Source organism: Pygocentrus nattereri, chromosome 25 (assembly GCF_015220715.1).
Source record: "Pygocentrus nattereri isolate fPygNat1 chromosome 25, fPygNat1.pri, whole genome shotgun sequence".
Classification (NCBI taxonomy): Eukaryota; Metazoa; Chordata; class Actinopteri; order Characiformes; family Serrasalmidae; genus Pygocentrus; species Pygocentrus nattereri.
Window position 1 is genome coordinate 18,040,534 of NC_051235.1, and position 19,986 is coordinate 18,060,519.

The window sequence follows — 19,986 nt, forward strand, 5'->3', positions numbered from 1 at the left end:
CTGCCCTATATGGACCAGAAGAGGGTGGGTGTTTGAGTCCTGGATCCCCTCTGTCTTTCTTTCTCTTGTACTTAGGGACTTTTTCCTGATCCTGTCATATGAAACTTGCTCATTATGGAGCAGACCTGCATTTCTATAAACCTGCTTTGTCTGTCTCTGCTGTTCTCCTACAACAGTTAGAGGTTTAAATCATGAGGAAATTAGATGATGTTTTTGCATTGTGTAGTGCTATTAATTGCTGTCGTTACATTTAAATAAGATAAACGCATGGTTGCTTCTCACATCATACAAACATGCAGGTAATCTTGGTTTCTGAATGAGCAAATGTGTTTATTACTTGTTCTTAAAGGTGAAACACAGCAAACATTACATCACACAATGTGTGTAGAGTTAAGATTTGCTAAGGAATTTGATCAGATTCACTCTTTTTCCCTTTGATATCTGATCACTGATTTCTGAACTGATATCAGTCCAGTACATACTTATTCTCCATGAATACCATCTCCAAGATATGTTGACAAAAAAGGTTGTATGCTACCATTTATCATTAGATTGAACAGGATTGAATAGTATTCTGTATAGCTTGGCCAACAGCAATAGTAACTATGAAAAATTTGTGGGCATAGTTGTGGATGGAGCATGGATAGGACAATCGAGCTGAGTGGAGACAGAGAAAGAGAGAGACAGCCTTCTCGGAGCTTGTGTTCTTTAGGACTTTTCGTCCGACTTTGGCCATATGGGCATGACATTTGCCCTTTCTGTTTCGACAGCGAAACCCTTCAACGACTCCATCTGCGAGCTTTCACAAGAGCTTCACCTAAAAGGCGAGTGGACAGCTTTGTGAAGCCAAAGGGCGGCTCTGGCCTCAGTGAAGTGTACCCAAACAGAGAGTTGGGAGGCTGCACAGTGTCATCAGCATTTGTTTGAGTCCTGCTCCGATGAGCTCCCTGATAAACCACCATCTGGCATGGCGAAAGGCAGAGATATGAACAAGAAACACAGAGAGAGAGAGAGAGAGAGAGAGAGAGAGAGAGAGAGAGAGAGAGAGAGAGAGAGAGAGAGAGAAAGAGAGAGAGAAGGAGGGAGGCGAGCCAGGCCCGGGGGAGTTCTCAAATCCATTCTCACCTCCCGAGGAGCTCAGAGACAGATGGGGGTGTGTGGAAGGGAGGCAGAATCCGATGATCTGGCAGGCAAAGCTGCTCGGGAGGTGGCGAGGCAGTGCCGGTGATGATTGAGTTAGCATGGCTGATATTCAGAGCTATTCGGTCTATTTTAGGGGAGGGTGCTCAATGGAGGTGAGAGGAGAGTGTAGTCAGGTGTGAGGGAGAATCAAAGGGTGTAAATAGGTCAGACCAGACAAAGTGAAGTCCATACATGTGTGCGTGTGTGCGGGTTTATGCATGACTGGATGCTAATGGGCCCTTTTTGTTCTATATTTTTAATTATGAACCTAAATAAAGAATTCAAATGTGTGTATGTTCTTGTCTGGACTGTGTTTTACTATCATCATGGGGACACAAGTGTCTTTGGGATATTTTGCTCAAGGACACAAAATGTACCATTCCTTTGAAAAATGAATTGAAGCAAGTGAACCAAAAGGTTTCTTTTTTCTTACTGTGGTTAGTGTTAGAGTCAAGGGCTTTGATAACAGTAGTCTTGTTCCAGTCGAACTGATGGTAAAGTAATAACAAATCCTGGTAATACACATCAACACTTATGGTTTTTGACAACTGGGAACTGCTATAATTGAGCACTGGGAGAATAGCTTTTTACACATTTCTGCTGATTTTCAGCTAGATTAACTTTAAGTGTTCTTGGCATGCCAGAATCATTCTTTGGAACAACATTTTGGAGGATGTCTGTGGGAATTTGTGCCGATTCAGTTTTAGGTGCATGTGTGAAATCAGGCACTGATGTTTGATGAAAAGACCTAGATCACAATCGATGTTCCAGTTTATCCTAAAGGTGTTCAGTGGGGTTGGGGTCAGGGCTCTATGGAAGTCACTGGAGTTCCTCCACACCAAACTGTTGCCAAAAAATTTTAGGCATATAACTGTCTAAAATGTCTTTGTGTGCTGTAGCATTAACATTAACCTTCACTGGAACTAAGGTACCCAAACCCTAAAAAAAAAAAAAACCCAGATCATTATACCTCCTCCACCAAACTTTACTGTTAGCACTATGTATTCCAGTAGGTAGTGTTCTCCTAGCCTCTGCTAAACCCTAGTCCAAGTGGCGGTGGACTTTTCACTATTCCAGTTGAGGCCTGTGCATTGTGATCTAAGCTGTAGCTGTAGCTCCCAAAGCACAGATCTTTTGCTTATGTTGCTTCTAGAGGCAGCTTAGACCTCTGAAGTGAGAAGATGGGTGATTTTTATGCATTACACAAGGCTGCAGTTGGGTGACCCTACATAATGAGTTTGCATGGTCTACAGCTTTGTGGATGAGCTGTTGATGCTCCTAGAGTCTTCCATTGCACAACAATAGCACTTACAGTTGACCGGGGCAGATCTAGCAGGGCGGAAATTTCAGACTTGGGGCAAAGGTGGCCACTTTTAAAGTCAGTAACTGGGCCTCATTGACTAACCACTCTTAAAAAGAAATTTCTTCTTAAAACCCATGAAGTGAATCTACACACACTTGAGCACAAAGGTGTAAACAATTTTGCCGTTTAAGAACTCATCATTAATCTGACGAAGACTTTTTTCTTAGGACCTTACTCAAGAACACATTTGAGAAAAAACATACAAAGTTATTGGTGAATGAGGCCCCCTGTGCTCCTTAGTATGACTCATTATACTGCCAGTGTTTGTCTGTGGAGATTTCTTGATCTTTTACATCTGTTAGCAATAAGTCTAACTGAAATACCTAAACTCAGTAGTTAGGAGGGGTACTTACATACTTTTGATCATATAGTGTATAGAGCCCCAGAAAGGGTTATATGATTGTTACAAGTCAAAAACCTTGTTGGTACTATATAGAGCCTTTTTTGCTAGGAGTGTAGCATTTTCTAATTCACAAGTCTGAGCTGAAAGATGTTCTACTACTTTGGGTCATGGCAGAGCGATGAGTCGTGTAACTCTTTCTAAAGACAGTATCAGTGCATCAGTAGCAGAAGGACGTGTCATGCTGAAGATAGAATCAGAAGAGCATCCCCTGCTTCCATATTCTCTCCTTTCTCTCTGTTCGTGGGCTGTTGCTAAGAAACCGGCTGTCTGCCACATAGTACCTCACACATCCTCAGCACACACCAGTTTCACACCCTGTGCCTGGAGAGAGTGAGTACCTTCCCTCTGCAACATACATACACACACACACACACACACACACACACACACACACACACACACACACACACACACACACACACACATTCCTTCATACTTTACAAGGTTGAGCCGCCTCTAAAGAGAACCATACAATTGTCAATGTCTCAGAGAAGGCCGATCGCACCTAAACAACAGTTATCAGTTGGAGGTGTTATTTTATGCAGTTGCTGTAGCTTATTTATTTATTTGTTTGTTTGCTTGTTTATTTATTTATTTCTATTCCCATATGGATGTTATCTGAGTCAGTCTGAGAGCATCTATTTTTAAAGACTCCTTTACATTCACAGAGCTTCACCATTTAGTAATATCTCTAATAATGCTGTCACGATTATTGAATTAAATGCATATCCATGTATATGCATTTTTTTGGTTAGATATGCATACACAAACGTTATTGTGTGTAAAAGTTTGCACACTCCTGTTCAAATTAGGTTAAACGTTTTGGCACATTTTGTATTTTATGCTTCTTTTTTTTTTTAAACTAATCTAATTAAGTTTGACAACCCCATACTGTGAGATGTTCCTCAGGCTCAAACTTGGTGAATCTCTACGAGAAGACAAGAGCTAATCTGCTGTAAGCTCCTTTTCAAACTAGCAGCCTTGCAGCTTTATTTGCTGTATTTAACCTGACAAGTACATTTCCATCTCAGACTTATGAGAAAAACGAGCCCACTGTTAATCCTCTGAAATGATCATTTGACCAGTGGTGTCCGTGTGGGGACTGCTGGATATGATAGGACAAAACATCTTTTTTTCACTATTGTTTGAACTGTGCTGTTTTACTTTATCCATGACATGACATCCATATGTTTCCAGAATTGTGTCAGCACTTTGAGACTTATATTTTTATGTTTATTTATTTACTTGTTTACTGATACATTTTGATTTATATCTGCTCTACACCCACAAGGTCTTTGTTTACAACTGTTTATAACTACTTTCCAGTGAGTGGTTTTTGATAGTAAAACATTATAATATTACAAAAATATAAATAAACATTAATACAGTACATAGTATCATAAATTCCATGGTTTTGTATTAAGTATTTGTATCCTGGTTAGAAGAACACGGGTTTTGGTCCTGCTGCACTGCAGTCACTGGATTTGTTAAACTCCATCAGCAGCACACCTGATTTAGTTTCATGAAGGGCTGATTAGACAAATTAATGATGGTTACTGTAAATACTGAACCTTGGATATTGCTAATGTAACACACCCACACACAGTGTATTGTTTAGTTTGTTTGTACATTATTTTCTCTGATTGGCCAGGACCTCTGTACAATATTGTATATTTAAAGCGAAATTTAGCAGATTAGGTCACTTTAGTTGATATTGATACAGCTGAAATGAGGAAAATGGGCTTGATATTTTTCGCATCTTTCTCAGTTTTTACTACCTTCCTATTACGTTTTGCATTGAGTACAATGCCTTACACTGAGCCCTTAAGGGTTCTTTACTAACGAAAATGGTTTTATATAGAACCATGATTACTCAATAAACATTATGCATGGATAAAGGGTTCTTTGCATCACAAAAGGGTTTTTCAGGTGGACAGAGAGTGTATATCATGCCATATAGAACCTTTCTGAAAAGGTTTCTATGTAGCACTCAACCTGGTTCTTTCATTGTTACAATGTCAAGCTTGTATTGATGGAAGAACACTTTTGGGTGCTATTCAGAACCATTTTCAAAAGGTTGTACATAAACACTTACAAAATATGGTGCCTTCTTTTAAATATCCCTTCTTTTACTAAAAGCCCTTGAAGAACCATCTTTTTTAAGAGTTTAGAACTATCTACTGCACATTCTCCATCAATGTAAAGAATTCCTGAAAGATGAAAAGAACCTCTTAATCATGCAAAGAGCTCTTTGCGTGTTCATGGTTCTATGTAGACCTATTTTCTTTACTAAGGAACCCTTGAAGAACCATCTTTTTTAAGATCTACAGCATAATCTCCACCAACATAAAAGAACCCTTTAAAGATGCAAAGAAACCTTGAATCATGCAAATGGTCCTTTGCATGTTCATTTAAATTTTTTTTACTAAAGAACTGTTGAAGAATCTTTTTAAAAAGTGTAGCTCCAGCATATCTGCCAATTTGTCTGAGGCCTGCTGCAAACCCCTAAGATCACTTACAGATTAGCTGGTGGAAAGGTTTAACATAACATCTGGACATAACATTTGCCAGAATGTAAGTTTAAGAGGCTTTATATATATATAAAATATATATAACATAGAACAAACATTAGAAACATAGAACATCTTTAGAAAGCTTAGTCGATTAGTTGATAAACAGTCTTATAGCTACAGATAATAGAGAAGTCCTAAGCCAGTTTATCATGTTCATGGGACTGTTCCTCCTGTCTTCTACTGCAGTCTACTCTCTTAGAAGGAAGTAGGTCATGCAGCAGGTGACCTGTGTGATGCATATTGTTTACAGTATGACACACATATCCTGTGCCTCTTTTCTTCCCTGAACTCAGGTGAGTTTTTGGTGGACTGGTCCTTTTTATCAATATATTTGGAGTGGCATTGCTGCTGCCCTTTCATTTCCTAGTCAAAAAAGTAGTCATTTCTTCTCATTCCAACTTAACAGTCTATGAGAAGGTCCTCAGTTTAGGAATGATGATAGTGGCAGTTCTTCAGGAAAAACCTCAGGTTTTCTTCTCCACTCTGTTCTTAATTCTATTTTTAGCATGCCCTCCTCAACTTGCCCTTACTATTTCCTCTTGGGGAAACAGCCATTTTAAGAGCTGTTCCTTTACTGTGTTAGCTCAGGTGAAGTTTGTTGGGTGACCCTTTCAAGGGATGGATTATCAAGTTAACAAGAATTTAGACTCCAGTGGCAGATCTTGCCCAGAAATCGTGGTTTTTTTATTCTGATAGCTGGCTAATTAGCAGGCAAAGGGCAAAGAAGAAAGACATTTGCACTATGGTTCTTTGGCCTGAATAAACACAAGACAAAGCAAGCAAGCAAAGTTTATTTATATAGTGCTTTTCACAACAGACTACCTAAGAGCAAGAAACCAAAAAAGCAAGAGGAACCAATACTCAGAAGGGGAACCCATGAACCCATCCACCTCTGGTTAACACCGGATAGCAGACATTGTTAGTATAAAGTATTATAGTACAAAGTGGGACAAACAGGTGGGGGGCAGTGGTTAATTTGATTAGTCTATAATTATGCAATGGCAGCAGCAGCATCTGAGGGTGAGGACTGCACAGTGCTGTATAGCAAGAAGCTCAATGGTGGTCAAGCCGGTCCAGAAGGCTGGCGAGCAGTGGCACCCGACCAAGCCAGAAGAAGCAATAGCATCAGACGTACAAGATGGGCAGCTGTTCACCTCGACAAAGAGCAATTATTGAGAAAGTTTTAATGCATATTAAGTGTGTTCCCATTAGAATTTTTTTAATCGCTATCCCACCCTTTCTTTATTCTGCGAGTAGCCCCTTGTATAATGTAGAACACAGTATTAAAACAGAGGAACCTGAGCAAACTGAATTTAACAGCAACCATTATAAACTCAGTTATTAATGTGGCCTGCTTCAGCCAACTGCTGCTCTCATAATCCCTGTGGTGTTTCACTAACTAAGCAAACAATTCATCATGTCCCAGATGCAAATTTGACTATACAGTGGGTAGCTATGTTATTTTCAGAGATGTGTGTAACATGCCACAAGAGGCATATAGCACTGATGTTGCGCTTATCACTCATGTTCACCACTGAGGAGACTGTTCAGTTCATTCCTCAAAAGACTTCAGTAATGGTGAGATTATTAACTGGCTCATTACATTGATTTATCAGTCTACTGAGGCTTTAGTGGAGCTCAGTAACACTGAGATTAATAACTGATCATCACATTGATTTATCAGTCTGCTCAGGTTTGGGCACAGCTCAGTAACACTGAGATTAATAACTGATCATCACATTGATTTATCAGTCTACTCAGGCTTTAGCAGAGCTCAGTAACACTGAGATTAATAATTGATCATCATATTGATTTATCAGTCTACTCAGGCTTTAGCAGAGCTCAGTAACACTGAGATTAATAAATGACCAACATATTGATTTATCAGTCTACTCAGGCTTTAGCAGAGCTCAGTAACACTGAGATTAATAACTGACCATCACATTGATTTATCAGTCTACTCAGGCTTTAGCAGAGCTCAGTAACACTGAGATTAATAACTGCTCATCACATTGATTTATCAGTCTACTCAGGCTTTAGCAGAGCTCAGTAACACTGAGATTAATAAATGACCAACATATTGATTTATCAGTCTACTCAGGCTTTAGCAGAGCTCAGTAACACTGACATCACGTTAATTTATCAGTCTACTCAGGCTTTAGCAGAGCTCAGTAACACTGACATTAATAAATGACCATCACGTTGATTTCTCAGTCTGCTCAGGCTTTGGCAGAGTTCACTAACACTGAGATTAATAAATGACCATCACATTGATTTATTTGTCTACTCAGGCTTTAGCAGAGCTCAGAAACACTGGGATTAATAAATGACCATCACGTTGATTTATCAGTCTACTCAGGCTTTAGCAGAGCTCAGAAACACTGAGATTAATAACTGGATCACCACCATGATTACTCAGGCTTAAGCAGGATGTTTTTATTATTCTTCTTTTGAGTATGTCTTTACAGGCCATGGACTGATTTTAAAATAGTTACACATTGAAGGTGTTTCATTTAATGTTGTTTGATTAGTGGGTAAGCATCCATCCATCCATCCATCCATCCATCCATCATCTTCCGCTTCTCCGGGGTTCGGGTCGCGGGGGCAGCATCCTGAGCAATGAAGCCCAGACCTCCCTTTCCCCAGCCACTTCCACTAGCTCCCTGGGAGGGATTCCGAGGCGCTCCCAGGCCAGCTGGGCGATATAGTCACGCCAGCGTGTCCTGGGTCTTCCCCGGGGTCTCCTCCCCGGTGGACTTGCCTGTGACACCTCCCAAGGGAGGCGTCCAGGAGGCATCCTAACAAGATGCCCGAACCACCTCAACTGGCTCCTCTCGACGTGAAGAAGCAGCGGCTCTACTCCGAGTCCCTCTCGGATGACCGAACTTCTCACCCTATCTCTAAGGGAGAGTCCAGCCACCCTGCGGAGGAAACTCATTTCAGCCGCTTGTATTCGCGATCTCGTTCTTTCGGTCATTACCCAAAGCTCATGACCATAGGTGAGGGTGGGAACATAGATCGACCAGTAGATCGAGAGCCTTGCCTTATGGCTCAGCTCTTTCTTTACCACAACAGACCGGTAAAGAGCCCGCATCACTGCTGACCCAGCACCAATCCGCCTGTCAATCTCCCGCTCCCTTGTACCATCACTCGTGAACAAGACCCCGAGATACTTAAACTCCTCCACTTGAGGCAAGAGCTCATCCCCGACCCAGAGAGGGCTCTCCACCCTTTCCCGCGTGAGAACCATGGCCTCGGATTTGGAGGTACTGATCCTCATCCCGGCCGCTTCACACTCGGCTGCAAACCGATCCAGTGAAAGCTGAAGTTCACGGCCTGATGTCCCCAATAGGACCACATCATCTGCGAACAGCAGCGATGTGACCCTGAGGTCACCAAACCGGACACCCTCCATCCCCTGACTGCGCCTAGAAATTCTATCCATAAAAATTATGAATAGAATCGGTGACAAAGGGCAGCCCTGACGGAGTCCAACTCTCACTGGGAAAAAGTCTGACTTACTGCCGGTCATGCGAACCAAGCTCCTGCTTTGTTTGTACAGGGCCTGAATGGCTCGTAGCAAAGAGCCATGTACCCCGTACTCCCGAAGCACCTCCCACAGAATACCCCGGGGAACACAGTCGAATGCCTCCTCCAAATCCACAAAGCACATGTGGACTGGTTGGGCAAACTCCCATGAACCCTCGAGAATCCTGGAGAGGGTAAAGAGTTGGTCCAGTGTTCCACGACCAGGGCGGAACCCGCACTGCTCCTCCTGGATCCGAGGTTCGACTATAAGCCGGACTCTCTTCTCCAGTACCCTTGCATAGACCTTACCAGGGAGGCTGAGGAGTGTGATTCCCCTGTAGTTGGAACACACCCTCCGGTCCCCCTTTTTAAAAAGAGGCACCACCACCCCAGTCTGCCAATCAAGTGGCACCACCCCCGATGTCCACGCAATGTTGAAAAGGCGTGTCAGCCAAGACAGCCCCACAACATCCAGAGCCTTGAGGAACTCTTTTTAACTACCTTAGCGACTTCGGCCTCAGTAATGGACAAGCCTATTCCCGTGTCCCCAGACTCTGCCTCCTCACTGGAGAACGTGTCGGTGGGATTGAGAAGGTCCTCAAAGTATTCCTTCCACCGCCCAATGACGTCTTCAGTCGAAGTCAGCAGCACACCATCTCCACTATATACAGTGCTAGTGGCACACTGCTTTCCCCTTCTGAGTCGCCTGACGGTTTGCCAGAATCTTTTCGGAGCCGACTTAAAGTCACTTTCCAAGGCCTCACCGAACTCTTCCCACACCCGGGTTTTTGCCTTGGCAACGACTGAAGCCGCAGATCGCTTGGCCTGTCGATACCTGCCAGCTGCCTCTGGTGTCCTACAGGCCAACCATGTCTGGTAGGACTCCTTCTTCAGCTTGACGGCATCTCTCACCTGGGGTGTCCACCACCGGGTTCGAGGATTACCGCCCCGACAGGCACCAACTACCTTGCGACCACAGCTACAGTCAGCCGCTTCAACAATGGAGGAGCGGAACATGGCCCATTCTGAGTCAATGTCCCCCACCTCCCCCGATATCTGGTCAAAGTTCTGACGGAGGTGTGAGTTGAAGATCAATCTGACAGGTTCTTCTGCCAGACGTTCCCAGCAAACCCTCACTATACGTTTGGGTTTGCCTGGTCTGACTGGCATCTTCCCCCACCACCTGATCCAACTCACCACCAGGTGGTGATCAGTTGACAGCTCAGCTACTCTCTTTACCCGAGTGTCCAGTACACATGGCCGCAAGTCCGCTGACACGACTACAAAGTCAATCATTGAACTGCGGCCTAGGGTGTCCTGGTGCCATGTGCACTTATGGACATCCTTGTGTTCAAACATGGTGTTCGTGATGGACAAACTGTGGTTTGCACAGAAGTCCAAAAACTGAACACCACTCGGGTTCAGATCAGAGAGGCCATTCCTCCCAATCACACCCCTCCAGGTCTTACTGTCATTGCCCACGTGAGCGTTGAAGTCCCCCAGTAGGACAATCGAGTCTCCAGGAGGAGCACTTTCAAGCACCCCTTCCAAGGACTCTATGAAGGCTGGGTATTCTGAACTGCTGTTCGGTGCATAAGCACAGACAACAGTCAGGACCCGTTCCCCAACCCGAAGGCGTAGGGAAGCTACCCTCTCGTCCACCGGGGAAAACCCCAACATACAGGCGCCGAGTCGAGGGGCTATGAGAAAGCCCACACCTGCCCGCCGCCTCTCACCATGGGCAACTCCAGAAAAGAAAAAAGTCCAGCCCCTCTCAAGGAGATTGGACCCAGAGCCCAAGCTGTGTGTTGAGGTGAGCCCGACTATGTCTAGCCGGTATCTCTCGACCTCGCGCACCAACTCAGGCTCCTTCCCCGCCAGTGAGGTAACGTTCCAAGTTCCAAAAGCCAGTTTCAGCAACCGAGGATCAGAACGCCAAGGCCCACGCCTTCGGACACTGCCCGATCCACAATGCACCGCACCCCTACTACTGCCCCTCCCATCGGTGGTGGGTCGATGGGAGGGGGGACTCATGTAGCTCCTTCGGGCTGGGCCCGGCCGGGCACCATGAGTGAATGCCCGGCCACCAGACGCTCGCTGGCGAGCCCCTCCCCCAGGCCTGGCTCCAGGGTGGGGCCCCGGTAACCCTGATCCGGGCAGGGTACACGAGTCCTGCTTTGTTGTCCTCATAGGGGTGGTTATGGATCACACTTTGTCTGGCCTGTTACCTAGGACCAGTTTGCCATGGGAGACCCTACCAGGAGCTTTTGCTCCAGACAACATAGCTCCTAGGGTCCTTCAAGCACACAAACCTCTCCACCACGATAAGGTGGTGATCCATGGAGAGGTAGTGGGTAAGCATTCTAACATTATTCTCTGAAAAATGTAAAGGGTAGCTATCCTGAATACTTTACAAAATGTAACTTGGACTAAATACAGATACTTTAATTCTGTATTCTGAATATGCATTCTAGCTACTAGTCTAAATGTAGGATCAGTGGTATAGTCTACTCTAAAGAAGTTGAGAGGTGTACTATAAGTGGCTGTTAGAAAAACACCTATCAGCTATCAATGCGACACTCACTTTAATTTCTTGCAAAACAGCCAAACAATAAGTCTCCCAAACAACCAGCTTGTTATCTTTTTTTTCTTTAAGGCATAAGGCGGTCATTCTGAAAGCTCATCAAAAGGTATCAGTGGTCAAGTTACAGTGGTTACGATTGGACAATCAGAAGAGGGGTTATGTCATGGATTTATTTATTATCCTTTTTTTAGTTTTGTGAGCCAGTTTGTCAAGGAGTAAGGCCGAGTCTTTTTCCATAGCTGTTTAAAATTGGGCTACAGTATTAATTTAGTTTTATTTCTGATGTCACAATTGCACATGCATTAATTATGTTTGCATTGAGAAAGAACAATGACAGTGAACTGAAAATGCAACTTTAATTCATTGTTAAAACTGTGGAGCTCAGCAACAAAGCAACAGAGATATCATCTCATATGCCCCTCTTATGCCTTAAGAGGGATCTCTGCTATAAAGACAGGCCTTCTGCAGTCCTCACCAGTTTCTGTGCAAAAAGAAAAATGTTTAGTTTGCATATAAGCATGATTTTCACCTCTGTTAGAGATTTAATATGGTTCAAAACTAACAGACTAAAATCTTATTGAACTGTAGACAGTAAATTGTGTCATGTGATGTCAAATACTCACAGCATTTGTACAGTGTGTTGAGTCTATTGATGTCATTTTGGCTCATCTGAGTTGCCTGGCCGAAAGACACGTTGTTGTTGGGAATGGGGACCATGGTGGGCTTGCCATTTTTAGAGAAAGCAGTTCTGAAATAAATAACACAAACACAAAAGAAAGTCAATCATGTTTTCACTTCTAAATTTCACAGGTGTGTAGTCTGGACATGAGGCTGATTAGTACAGTTTTATAAAGAGTCACTGACCTGTGGTACTGCATGACAGAGTTGTAGTCGTAGGGAGTTCCCTGGTTCAGGGTGGCGATCTTGTTGAAGTTGTGTTTCATGTCTAATGAGTATGAAAAGATACATAGTCTCTAAAAAGACTCACTAACAACAGCAACATGCATTCAAATATAGGTGCATTATTATATTAACATGAGGTTGATTTTGAAATATTGGGAGCGTACTCTCAACAATGTTTTCCCAGACAACGCGGATGTGGTTGTCACGGTCACTGCGGGTCTGTTCGTGGTTGAATCCCAGGGCGTGGAGCAGCTCATGCTGGACAGTTTTGTGGTAGATGCAGCCACTGCGGGCCAAAGACACTGTTTGGGCGTTACCACGGCGACCAACGTAAGAGTAGCATCTGCCAAGTAAAAAGTGAGATTTAACTGCAAAAATTATTTTCATCTAAAACTTACACCAGCATGTTGTTCCTTGATACTGTTTAAATTGATACAGTACCTGCTGTGTCGTGTTGTTTCATCTGCATTAGGGCTATTAGCTACACCTCTGACCCCCAAGACCATAAAGGATTATAAAAATTGTTTCTTGTTTAAAGTTTTTCAGCCAATTTCCATTCTGGGCATGTTAGTGCAAATTGGAAGGGGGTCTGCTACTTATATGTACCAATTTCAAACATTCCTAATCCTGTATCCCTGTTAGAGCTAGTAGAGTTCCTAGTATCTAGGAAAACCTTTTTACATGAACAAGCTTGTTCGCTTAATGATTAGCTTTAAATAGAACTGTGTTAATTCCTGTATGCATTCATCTGACACACCAGTTGACTTTTGTAGTTTATTTTATTTGTGTGTCGCTTCACGAAATGACAAAGGCTATATGCTAATGTTAACTGGGTAACTAGATAGCTAATCAGCAACTGGATTTAGAAAGTTTTTAATTTGTACTTAAGCTACCTTTGTGCTGTCTTCTATTGCCAATTCTAGAAAATATATCAGAATTCATGTCTAAGAACTGTTTGGCCAGAAGTAGGTAAAGTGAACAAAGGTCTGTGAGAAAAAAAGCAGACCCTTCCAAAATTCACCACATAATTTGCACCTTTGTAACAACGAGGATAATTTATTATCAGTTTTTATCAAGATGTCTGCTTTGCTGAATGGAGGGAAAATCGTTCAATTATGATTTTATCAAACATTTTAAATCATACAAACTATTTGTTGTACACGTGTGTCACTGGCTTTCACCGTATTTCAGGAGAATGATTCATCCTGCATTCAGCAAAGCACACATCCTCCATTTAGTCTTCCTCATCCTGCCATTCCTCCTGACTGAGTGTAACTGCAATGCATACCCATTGCGAGACTCAATGCTGAGGTAATCCCTCTCATTGGAGCGGCGCTTGAAGCGGATGCAGGACATGGAAGAGAAGGAGTCCAAACCACGCTGGATGATCTGGAGCTCACGGGAGGCTGAGGATTTAGAGATGAGATGTTAAAACATTCCTGCACTTAACATTAATGGAACAGAAAAAAAGTTCCTGTATATCACTGACGTACAGTAGTGGTTGGCGATGACGTAGGGCACATATACTTTGCCGTCACTGGACTTGGGCCACCTGCAACCGCTAGAAGTGCAGGGATCAGCATTCCTCTCACTGTCACTGTCAACAGCAATGTCTCCTTCAGTCAGCTCAGGCTCATCAAAGTCAGGAGCTAGCATACAAAACAGAGAAATTACATACCTGAACTTCAGATCCTTTTATACATCATATAACACTTCAGTATGTACTGAGTTTAGTTTACATTTAAAACACACACACACACACACACACACACACACACACAGTTTTGGTGTATTGTCTGCTGAATAGGGGTCTCAAACTACTGGCCCACAGACCATGTCTGGCCCACAAAATCAGCTTTGTGTCACATGTGTATAGTTTATCCTTAAATCCAGCCCACATATCTATTTTTCATTTTCTGCATTTTGGGTTTTGCAGCAAAAGCAATTGCAAACCTTTTATGGGCTTTTTTATTGATAATTATTTATATATTTGACTATGTAGTAGTTGGATTGTGTAGTGGATAACCCCATTGTCCCACACAGCAAATAGTGGGGACAGCAATACAACTGCTATAATAATATCATTTTTTATCCTTTTGGTTTATTCATCTGTTAACCTTCAACTGTCTAATAACATGGATAATTTCTTTGTATATTGCTTTAATTACTCAGAAAAAATTACTCAATTCATCTGCATAGTCTATTGCCTATAAACCTTCACAGTATTCTTAGTGTTGTTATTGATTTAAGTTTATGCTGTTGATTTATTCATCTTTTCCATTAGATCTCTTTGCCAAATGCTATTTTTGTGTCATAGCATATTCTCATTTAAGTCCTCAGAAATGGGTGACTCTTGTTTTATCTGAGCTATAGGCTGATTACTGTATAAAACAGTCCATTTAAAATAATGGCAATGTTTCAGTTAATTATTATGCATAAAATAAGAAACAAGAGTGAGAAAGTAGCTGTATCTATAAGAAATGTACAAGTAAATAAGCTTGAAACTAAGTAACTTTGTGCATTTTTTAATGACTAAGTTTGATTAATTTAAGTTAAGAAATTAAAGTTACAGTGAATAATTGTCAAAAACATTATATACAGTTATCATGTTATATACTGTACATACAGTGTACTGTATTATGTTATATACAGTGTGTGTTAGGTACTGTAGTCACAGGTTACAACCAACCCCACCTCCCCCTTTGAATTTGAGACTCCTGATCAAATATGTAAATACACATAAAAAGCAATAAAAAATATGCTGAACAGTTCATGAATGCGTATTATGCTTCTCGGTTTCAGGGTTATTGTGTATTTGTGAAGGTCAGTGTGTGTTTGTGTGGGTACATACTGATGTTTCTGTTGGCTCTCTCAAGCAGCTCTCCCACAGACGGCTCAGCAGAAGCGTCCTGAACAGCTATAGAGAAAAGCCATCGTTTACACTCAGAACCATATTCACTTATTGTGTTGACGGATCATTATCCTTCATTACATTTTTGTTATTAAATGCTTAATCTAAAGTGCATGGCTTACCAGCCTACAGGAGGAGTCACATGTGGCATATGAAAAACAGAAAAAACATTCATTTATTACATGTTGAAAAGAATAATACAGATGAATAGAGTAATGTGGGATTAATGCATTACAGTAGCCTTGCTGTTGCCTGTTGAACCTGCAGATGAGCTATATGCAGATATGCTCTTGTTTTCATACATCATGAGGCAATGTTGTTTCTTACAACAATTATTACAGAAGACATCCTGACTTTGCAGGAAAATCAGTGGTAACCTGCAATGGCAAGGCCAACAAATGGATTTTTGTGCAAAGGCAGAGACCACCTGCGAATCAAGCAAAAAAGCTGCTGGTCTTCTCAATGTTCACAATGGGTCTACTACGCCTCAAGTTTAGACCTCAACATCGTTGAATGTGTTTGGAATTACTTGGATTGTTAGAAGCAGAAAATGCAAGCAACTTCTAAGACTGAACTTGAACTGTGTAAACATATCCCTGCAAACCTGTTTGAAAAACTGAATGCAAGTCTCCTGAAAACATGGAAACTGTTATAAATAAACCTTTACAATTTAAGGAAATAAAAGGGGGTCTTTGATTCTGACTATTTTTCATTTGTTACTAAGATTAAGGTCAGGACTAAGTTTAGACTCTTTTTATACATAGGTGCTTACATTAACATCAAACATGTATCACCTCTTGCCCTGACTTTATTCTTTTTTTCTTTCACATAAAAAACTATAAAAACTAACATAAAATATAAAATGTGCAAATAAACAATAATTGTGCATTAACATATAAAGAAGTGTGTTCTTTGTAAATGAAGTGTAACTTATTTTCACTTAGAAAATCAATGAAACGTCATTTGTTATCATACATTTTTACATTCAACTGTATGTGTCTGTCTCACCTCCTCTTCAGCTCTTACAGAGCACACCAGCAGCATGGCCAGCAGACCCACAGTCACCTTACAGACCAACATGATGGATACTGACCTGGAGGGAGATCCAGCACTTAGAGATGTCAAGATCTGAACATTTAATATATAAATAAATGAATGGCACTTTCTAGTAGAGTGGGAGCTCTTACCTTCCAAGGGGGTATGAAGTGTACAGTGGCAGAAAGAGAGAGGGGATTTATACACTTTTCTGTGTACCCAAAGTGATAAGCATGTCTCATGTGTAGCATAGGAGCTGCTGACTTCTAAAAAACGGTATCTCTAAACCTGAATGTACAGAGAGTTCTTATGACATATGTTAATGTATAGCAGTACTTTATCAAGTTTAAATACACATAGCCTTGCTGTACCGAAAGCAGGTGCACTTTTTCCCCTCACTGGTTTCCAATAAGTCACATATGTAACTGTAGAGATAATCTTCACATGAACTCATCTCAGAAGTCACACGTGTTTTCTGGATTTATGCCTTATTCACTTTAGCTCTGTGGACTTTGTTCATAAAATGCTTTATTTCTGATGGAATCATACGTTTCCATAGGTTTACCTTTAACTTTATAAAGTATCGAGTGGAATGGCTGTTGGTCACAATGACCTGCACCATATATATGTATATATATGTATATATATGTGTGTGTGTGTGTGTGTGTGTGTGTGTGTGTGTATACACAACTGCTAAAACCATGCAGTCTGTTAAATTAAGCAATCAAAAGCAAGCAAAGTAACAAAAAGTACATAAGAATGCTCATATTTCTTATAGCTCCATGACAACAAGTAGCTTTATGAAGGCAAAGCGAGGAAAAATGTTACAGAAGTTAGTTTCTTCGCTGGACTCCACTTTGGTCTTTTCTCTGAGGAGGAAGAACGTCATACAACAGGTGATCTCAGGCTGTCCCAGTCCTTTCTGGATGTGAAAAGTTGAAAAGTATAAATATAATTGTATTTGTATAATAAACCTGGGCCGTTTTTTGTCTGTGGTGCTAGAGACACATAAAATGTCATTGAAAAAACAGTACTGAGGACATTCAAATGTTCTCCAAACTCACTTTTGTAGTTTCTCAGTTATGTTTTCTCATCCTGGGGTTCAGACATGGACAGCTAGTGGTCTGGCCCGTCCTCGCCAACCGGGGTGCTGTGTTTGGGGGCAGTCATGGGCTGGAGGTTAGGGAACCGGCCCTGTGACCGGAAGGTTGCTGGTTCGATCCCCTTGGCTGACGGTCCATGACTGAAGTGCCCTTGAGCAAGCACCTAACCCCCAATTGCTCCCTGGGTGCCGTGGATAGGGCTGCCCACTGCCCCCTAGTGCGTGTGTTTAAGATGCCTCGAACTGGTGTCACAACAAACAGAGGCGTATCTCTCAACTTCTAGAGACGTTTGATCAGGAGGCAACTATGAAGACAGGGTCTCTGCAGCACTCATCAGTCTCTGCACAGCGAAAAAAAATGTTTGCAAACAAACATGATTTTCACTTCTTTTCTGAAGTTTTTAAATTCTTCTATATATAATATAGAATATATCTATAATTATATATATATATATATATATATATATATATATATATATATATATATATATATATACATACATACATACATATATATACCAGAACAAACAAAGAAGCTCCTATGCCTCCAGCTGAAACAGTCAGCATCCCTAGGTCTTATATCAGCTATTAACAACTCTGAGGGTGCAGCTACAATTGATCAAGAGGGCATCAATGACCAGTTTAGATCCTTTAATGAAAATCTATATACATCAGAGCGAGGGCAATGCTGAATTAAGAGAAGAGATCATCAGCGACTTACAGATTCCCTCTCTTGATGAATCTGAGAAGTTCAGACTAGAAAGCGCCATAATCATAGAAGAGAAAGATGATGTGATTAAGAGAATGAGGTCCGGCAGGCCGCCAGGCATGGATGGGTTCCTGATTGAGTTTTATCGTTCATTCTCAGCCAAATTACTGCCCCTGTTATGTTGTGGTTTTGAAGAGATCCTAGAAATGAAGTCGCTACCCCCAACCATGACACAAGCCATAATATCAGTCCCTCTGAAAAAGAATAAAGATCCACTCAAATGCGAATCTTATCACCCAGTGAGTCTGCTTCGCTGTGATTACAAAATTCTGTGTTGGCAGCCAGGCTTGAACCAGTCATGTCTAAGATAATTCATCCAGATCAGACTGGCTTCATTGTTGGTAGACAGCTATCCAACAACCTCCGCCGCTTATATAATACATTATATCTGCCTAATAGTGTGGCCAGCCCAGAAGTTATTATATCATTAGATGCTCATAAAGCATTCAGCAGGATTGAGTATAAATATTTGTTTGCAGTGCTTAATAAATTTGGTTTTGGCTCAACCTTCATCTCTTGGATTAGGATTTTATATAAAACACCCCAGGCAGCAGTTCGAACGAATCGTATACTATCCAGCTTTTTCCCTACTTTAGAGGGACAAAGCAAGGTTGTTAGCTGTCACCACTGCTTTTTAATATTGCTAATGAGCCCCTTGCAATTGCACTGGGAAACAATGCCAGCCTGTCCAGAATGAATGGATATAAAATACACTTGGTTAAGATCCTCCTCTTCCCCATCAATGAGAAAGCATATCAGAAGTCATTCCATCACTTCCCATTTTTAGTAACCAAGGATAAATTTACCTGCTAAGGGGTATCAGTAACAGCCAAATATAAAAATTATTTTGACAGCAATTTCAAACCTGCACTGGAGAAGGCTAAACGAGATATGGAATGGTGGTCAGCCCTTCCTTTGTCCCTTGTTGGAAAAATGAATGCTGTAAAAATGTCTGTGATGCCAAAATTTCTATTCTTGTTATAAACTATTTGAATCTTTATTCCTAAAGTATTTTTTTAAAGAGCTAAATAAATTTACTTCCACTTTCATCTAGAACAAGATCCTTCCTCGGATTAGGAAGGAATATTTAGAAAGACAGAAGGAGGAGGGGGGATTAGCCTTGCCAAATTATCTGTACTATTTATGGGCAGCTAATATTTACCTGTTTGTGGGATTAATAAAGTATCACTTAACTTGGTCTCAGTTTAGGGTGCATTTCAATAATAGGCAGGCTCTCCCCTCTGCTCCTATCATGGCAAATGCCCTGTTTCCACCATCGCATTGACTCTGCATTTCAGAAATGGGCCAGGAGAGGTGTGGGATGTGTGAAAGACCTGTTTAAAAACAAGATATTTGTTTCATTTGAACAGCTTAAGTCAGACCTTGGTATTCTACAGTCTAATTTCTTCAGATATCTTCAGGTGCGCACTTTCATCAAAAAATATTTTTCGCTTTGACAACTCTTGTGAGATGAATGCTTAACCATAAACCCTTTAGTCAAAGGAATGTTATCTGTACTATATGAAATTATCCAAAGAGTGGCTTCCCCCACTTTGACTGATATAAAGGTGCAATGGGAAGAAGAATTGGGAGAGGAGATTCCAGAGGAGGCTTGGCAATGGCTGTGAAGCAT

General features: G+C 41.5%; 1 protein-coding gene across 1 annotated transcript; it reads right to left on the minus strand.

Annotated features, from left to right (window-relative positions):
* Positions 1–779: 779 nt before the first annotated feature.
* Positions 780–16,580, minus strand: LOC108432364 (low choriolytic enzyme-like). Its single transcript, XM_037534298.1, has 9 exons — positions 16,456–16,580; positions 15,570–15,573; positions 15,388–15,453; positions 14,030–14,185; positions 13,825–13,942; positions 12,701–12,879; positions 12,498–12,579; positions 12,201–12,381; positions 780–962 (listed from the first exon to the last, which is right to left on the minus strand). Exons 1-9 carry the CDS (start codon positions 16,525–16,527, stop codon positions 780–782), a joined length of 1,041 nt encoding a protein of 346 aa, XP_037390195.1. The 5' UTR covers positions 16,528–16,580.
* Between the last annotated feature and the right edge of the window lie 3,406 nt (positions 16,581–19,986).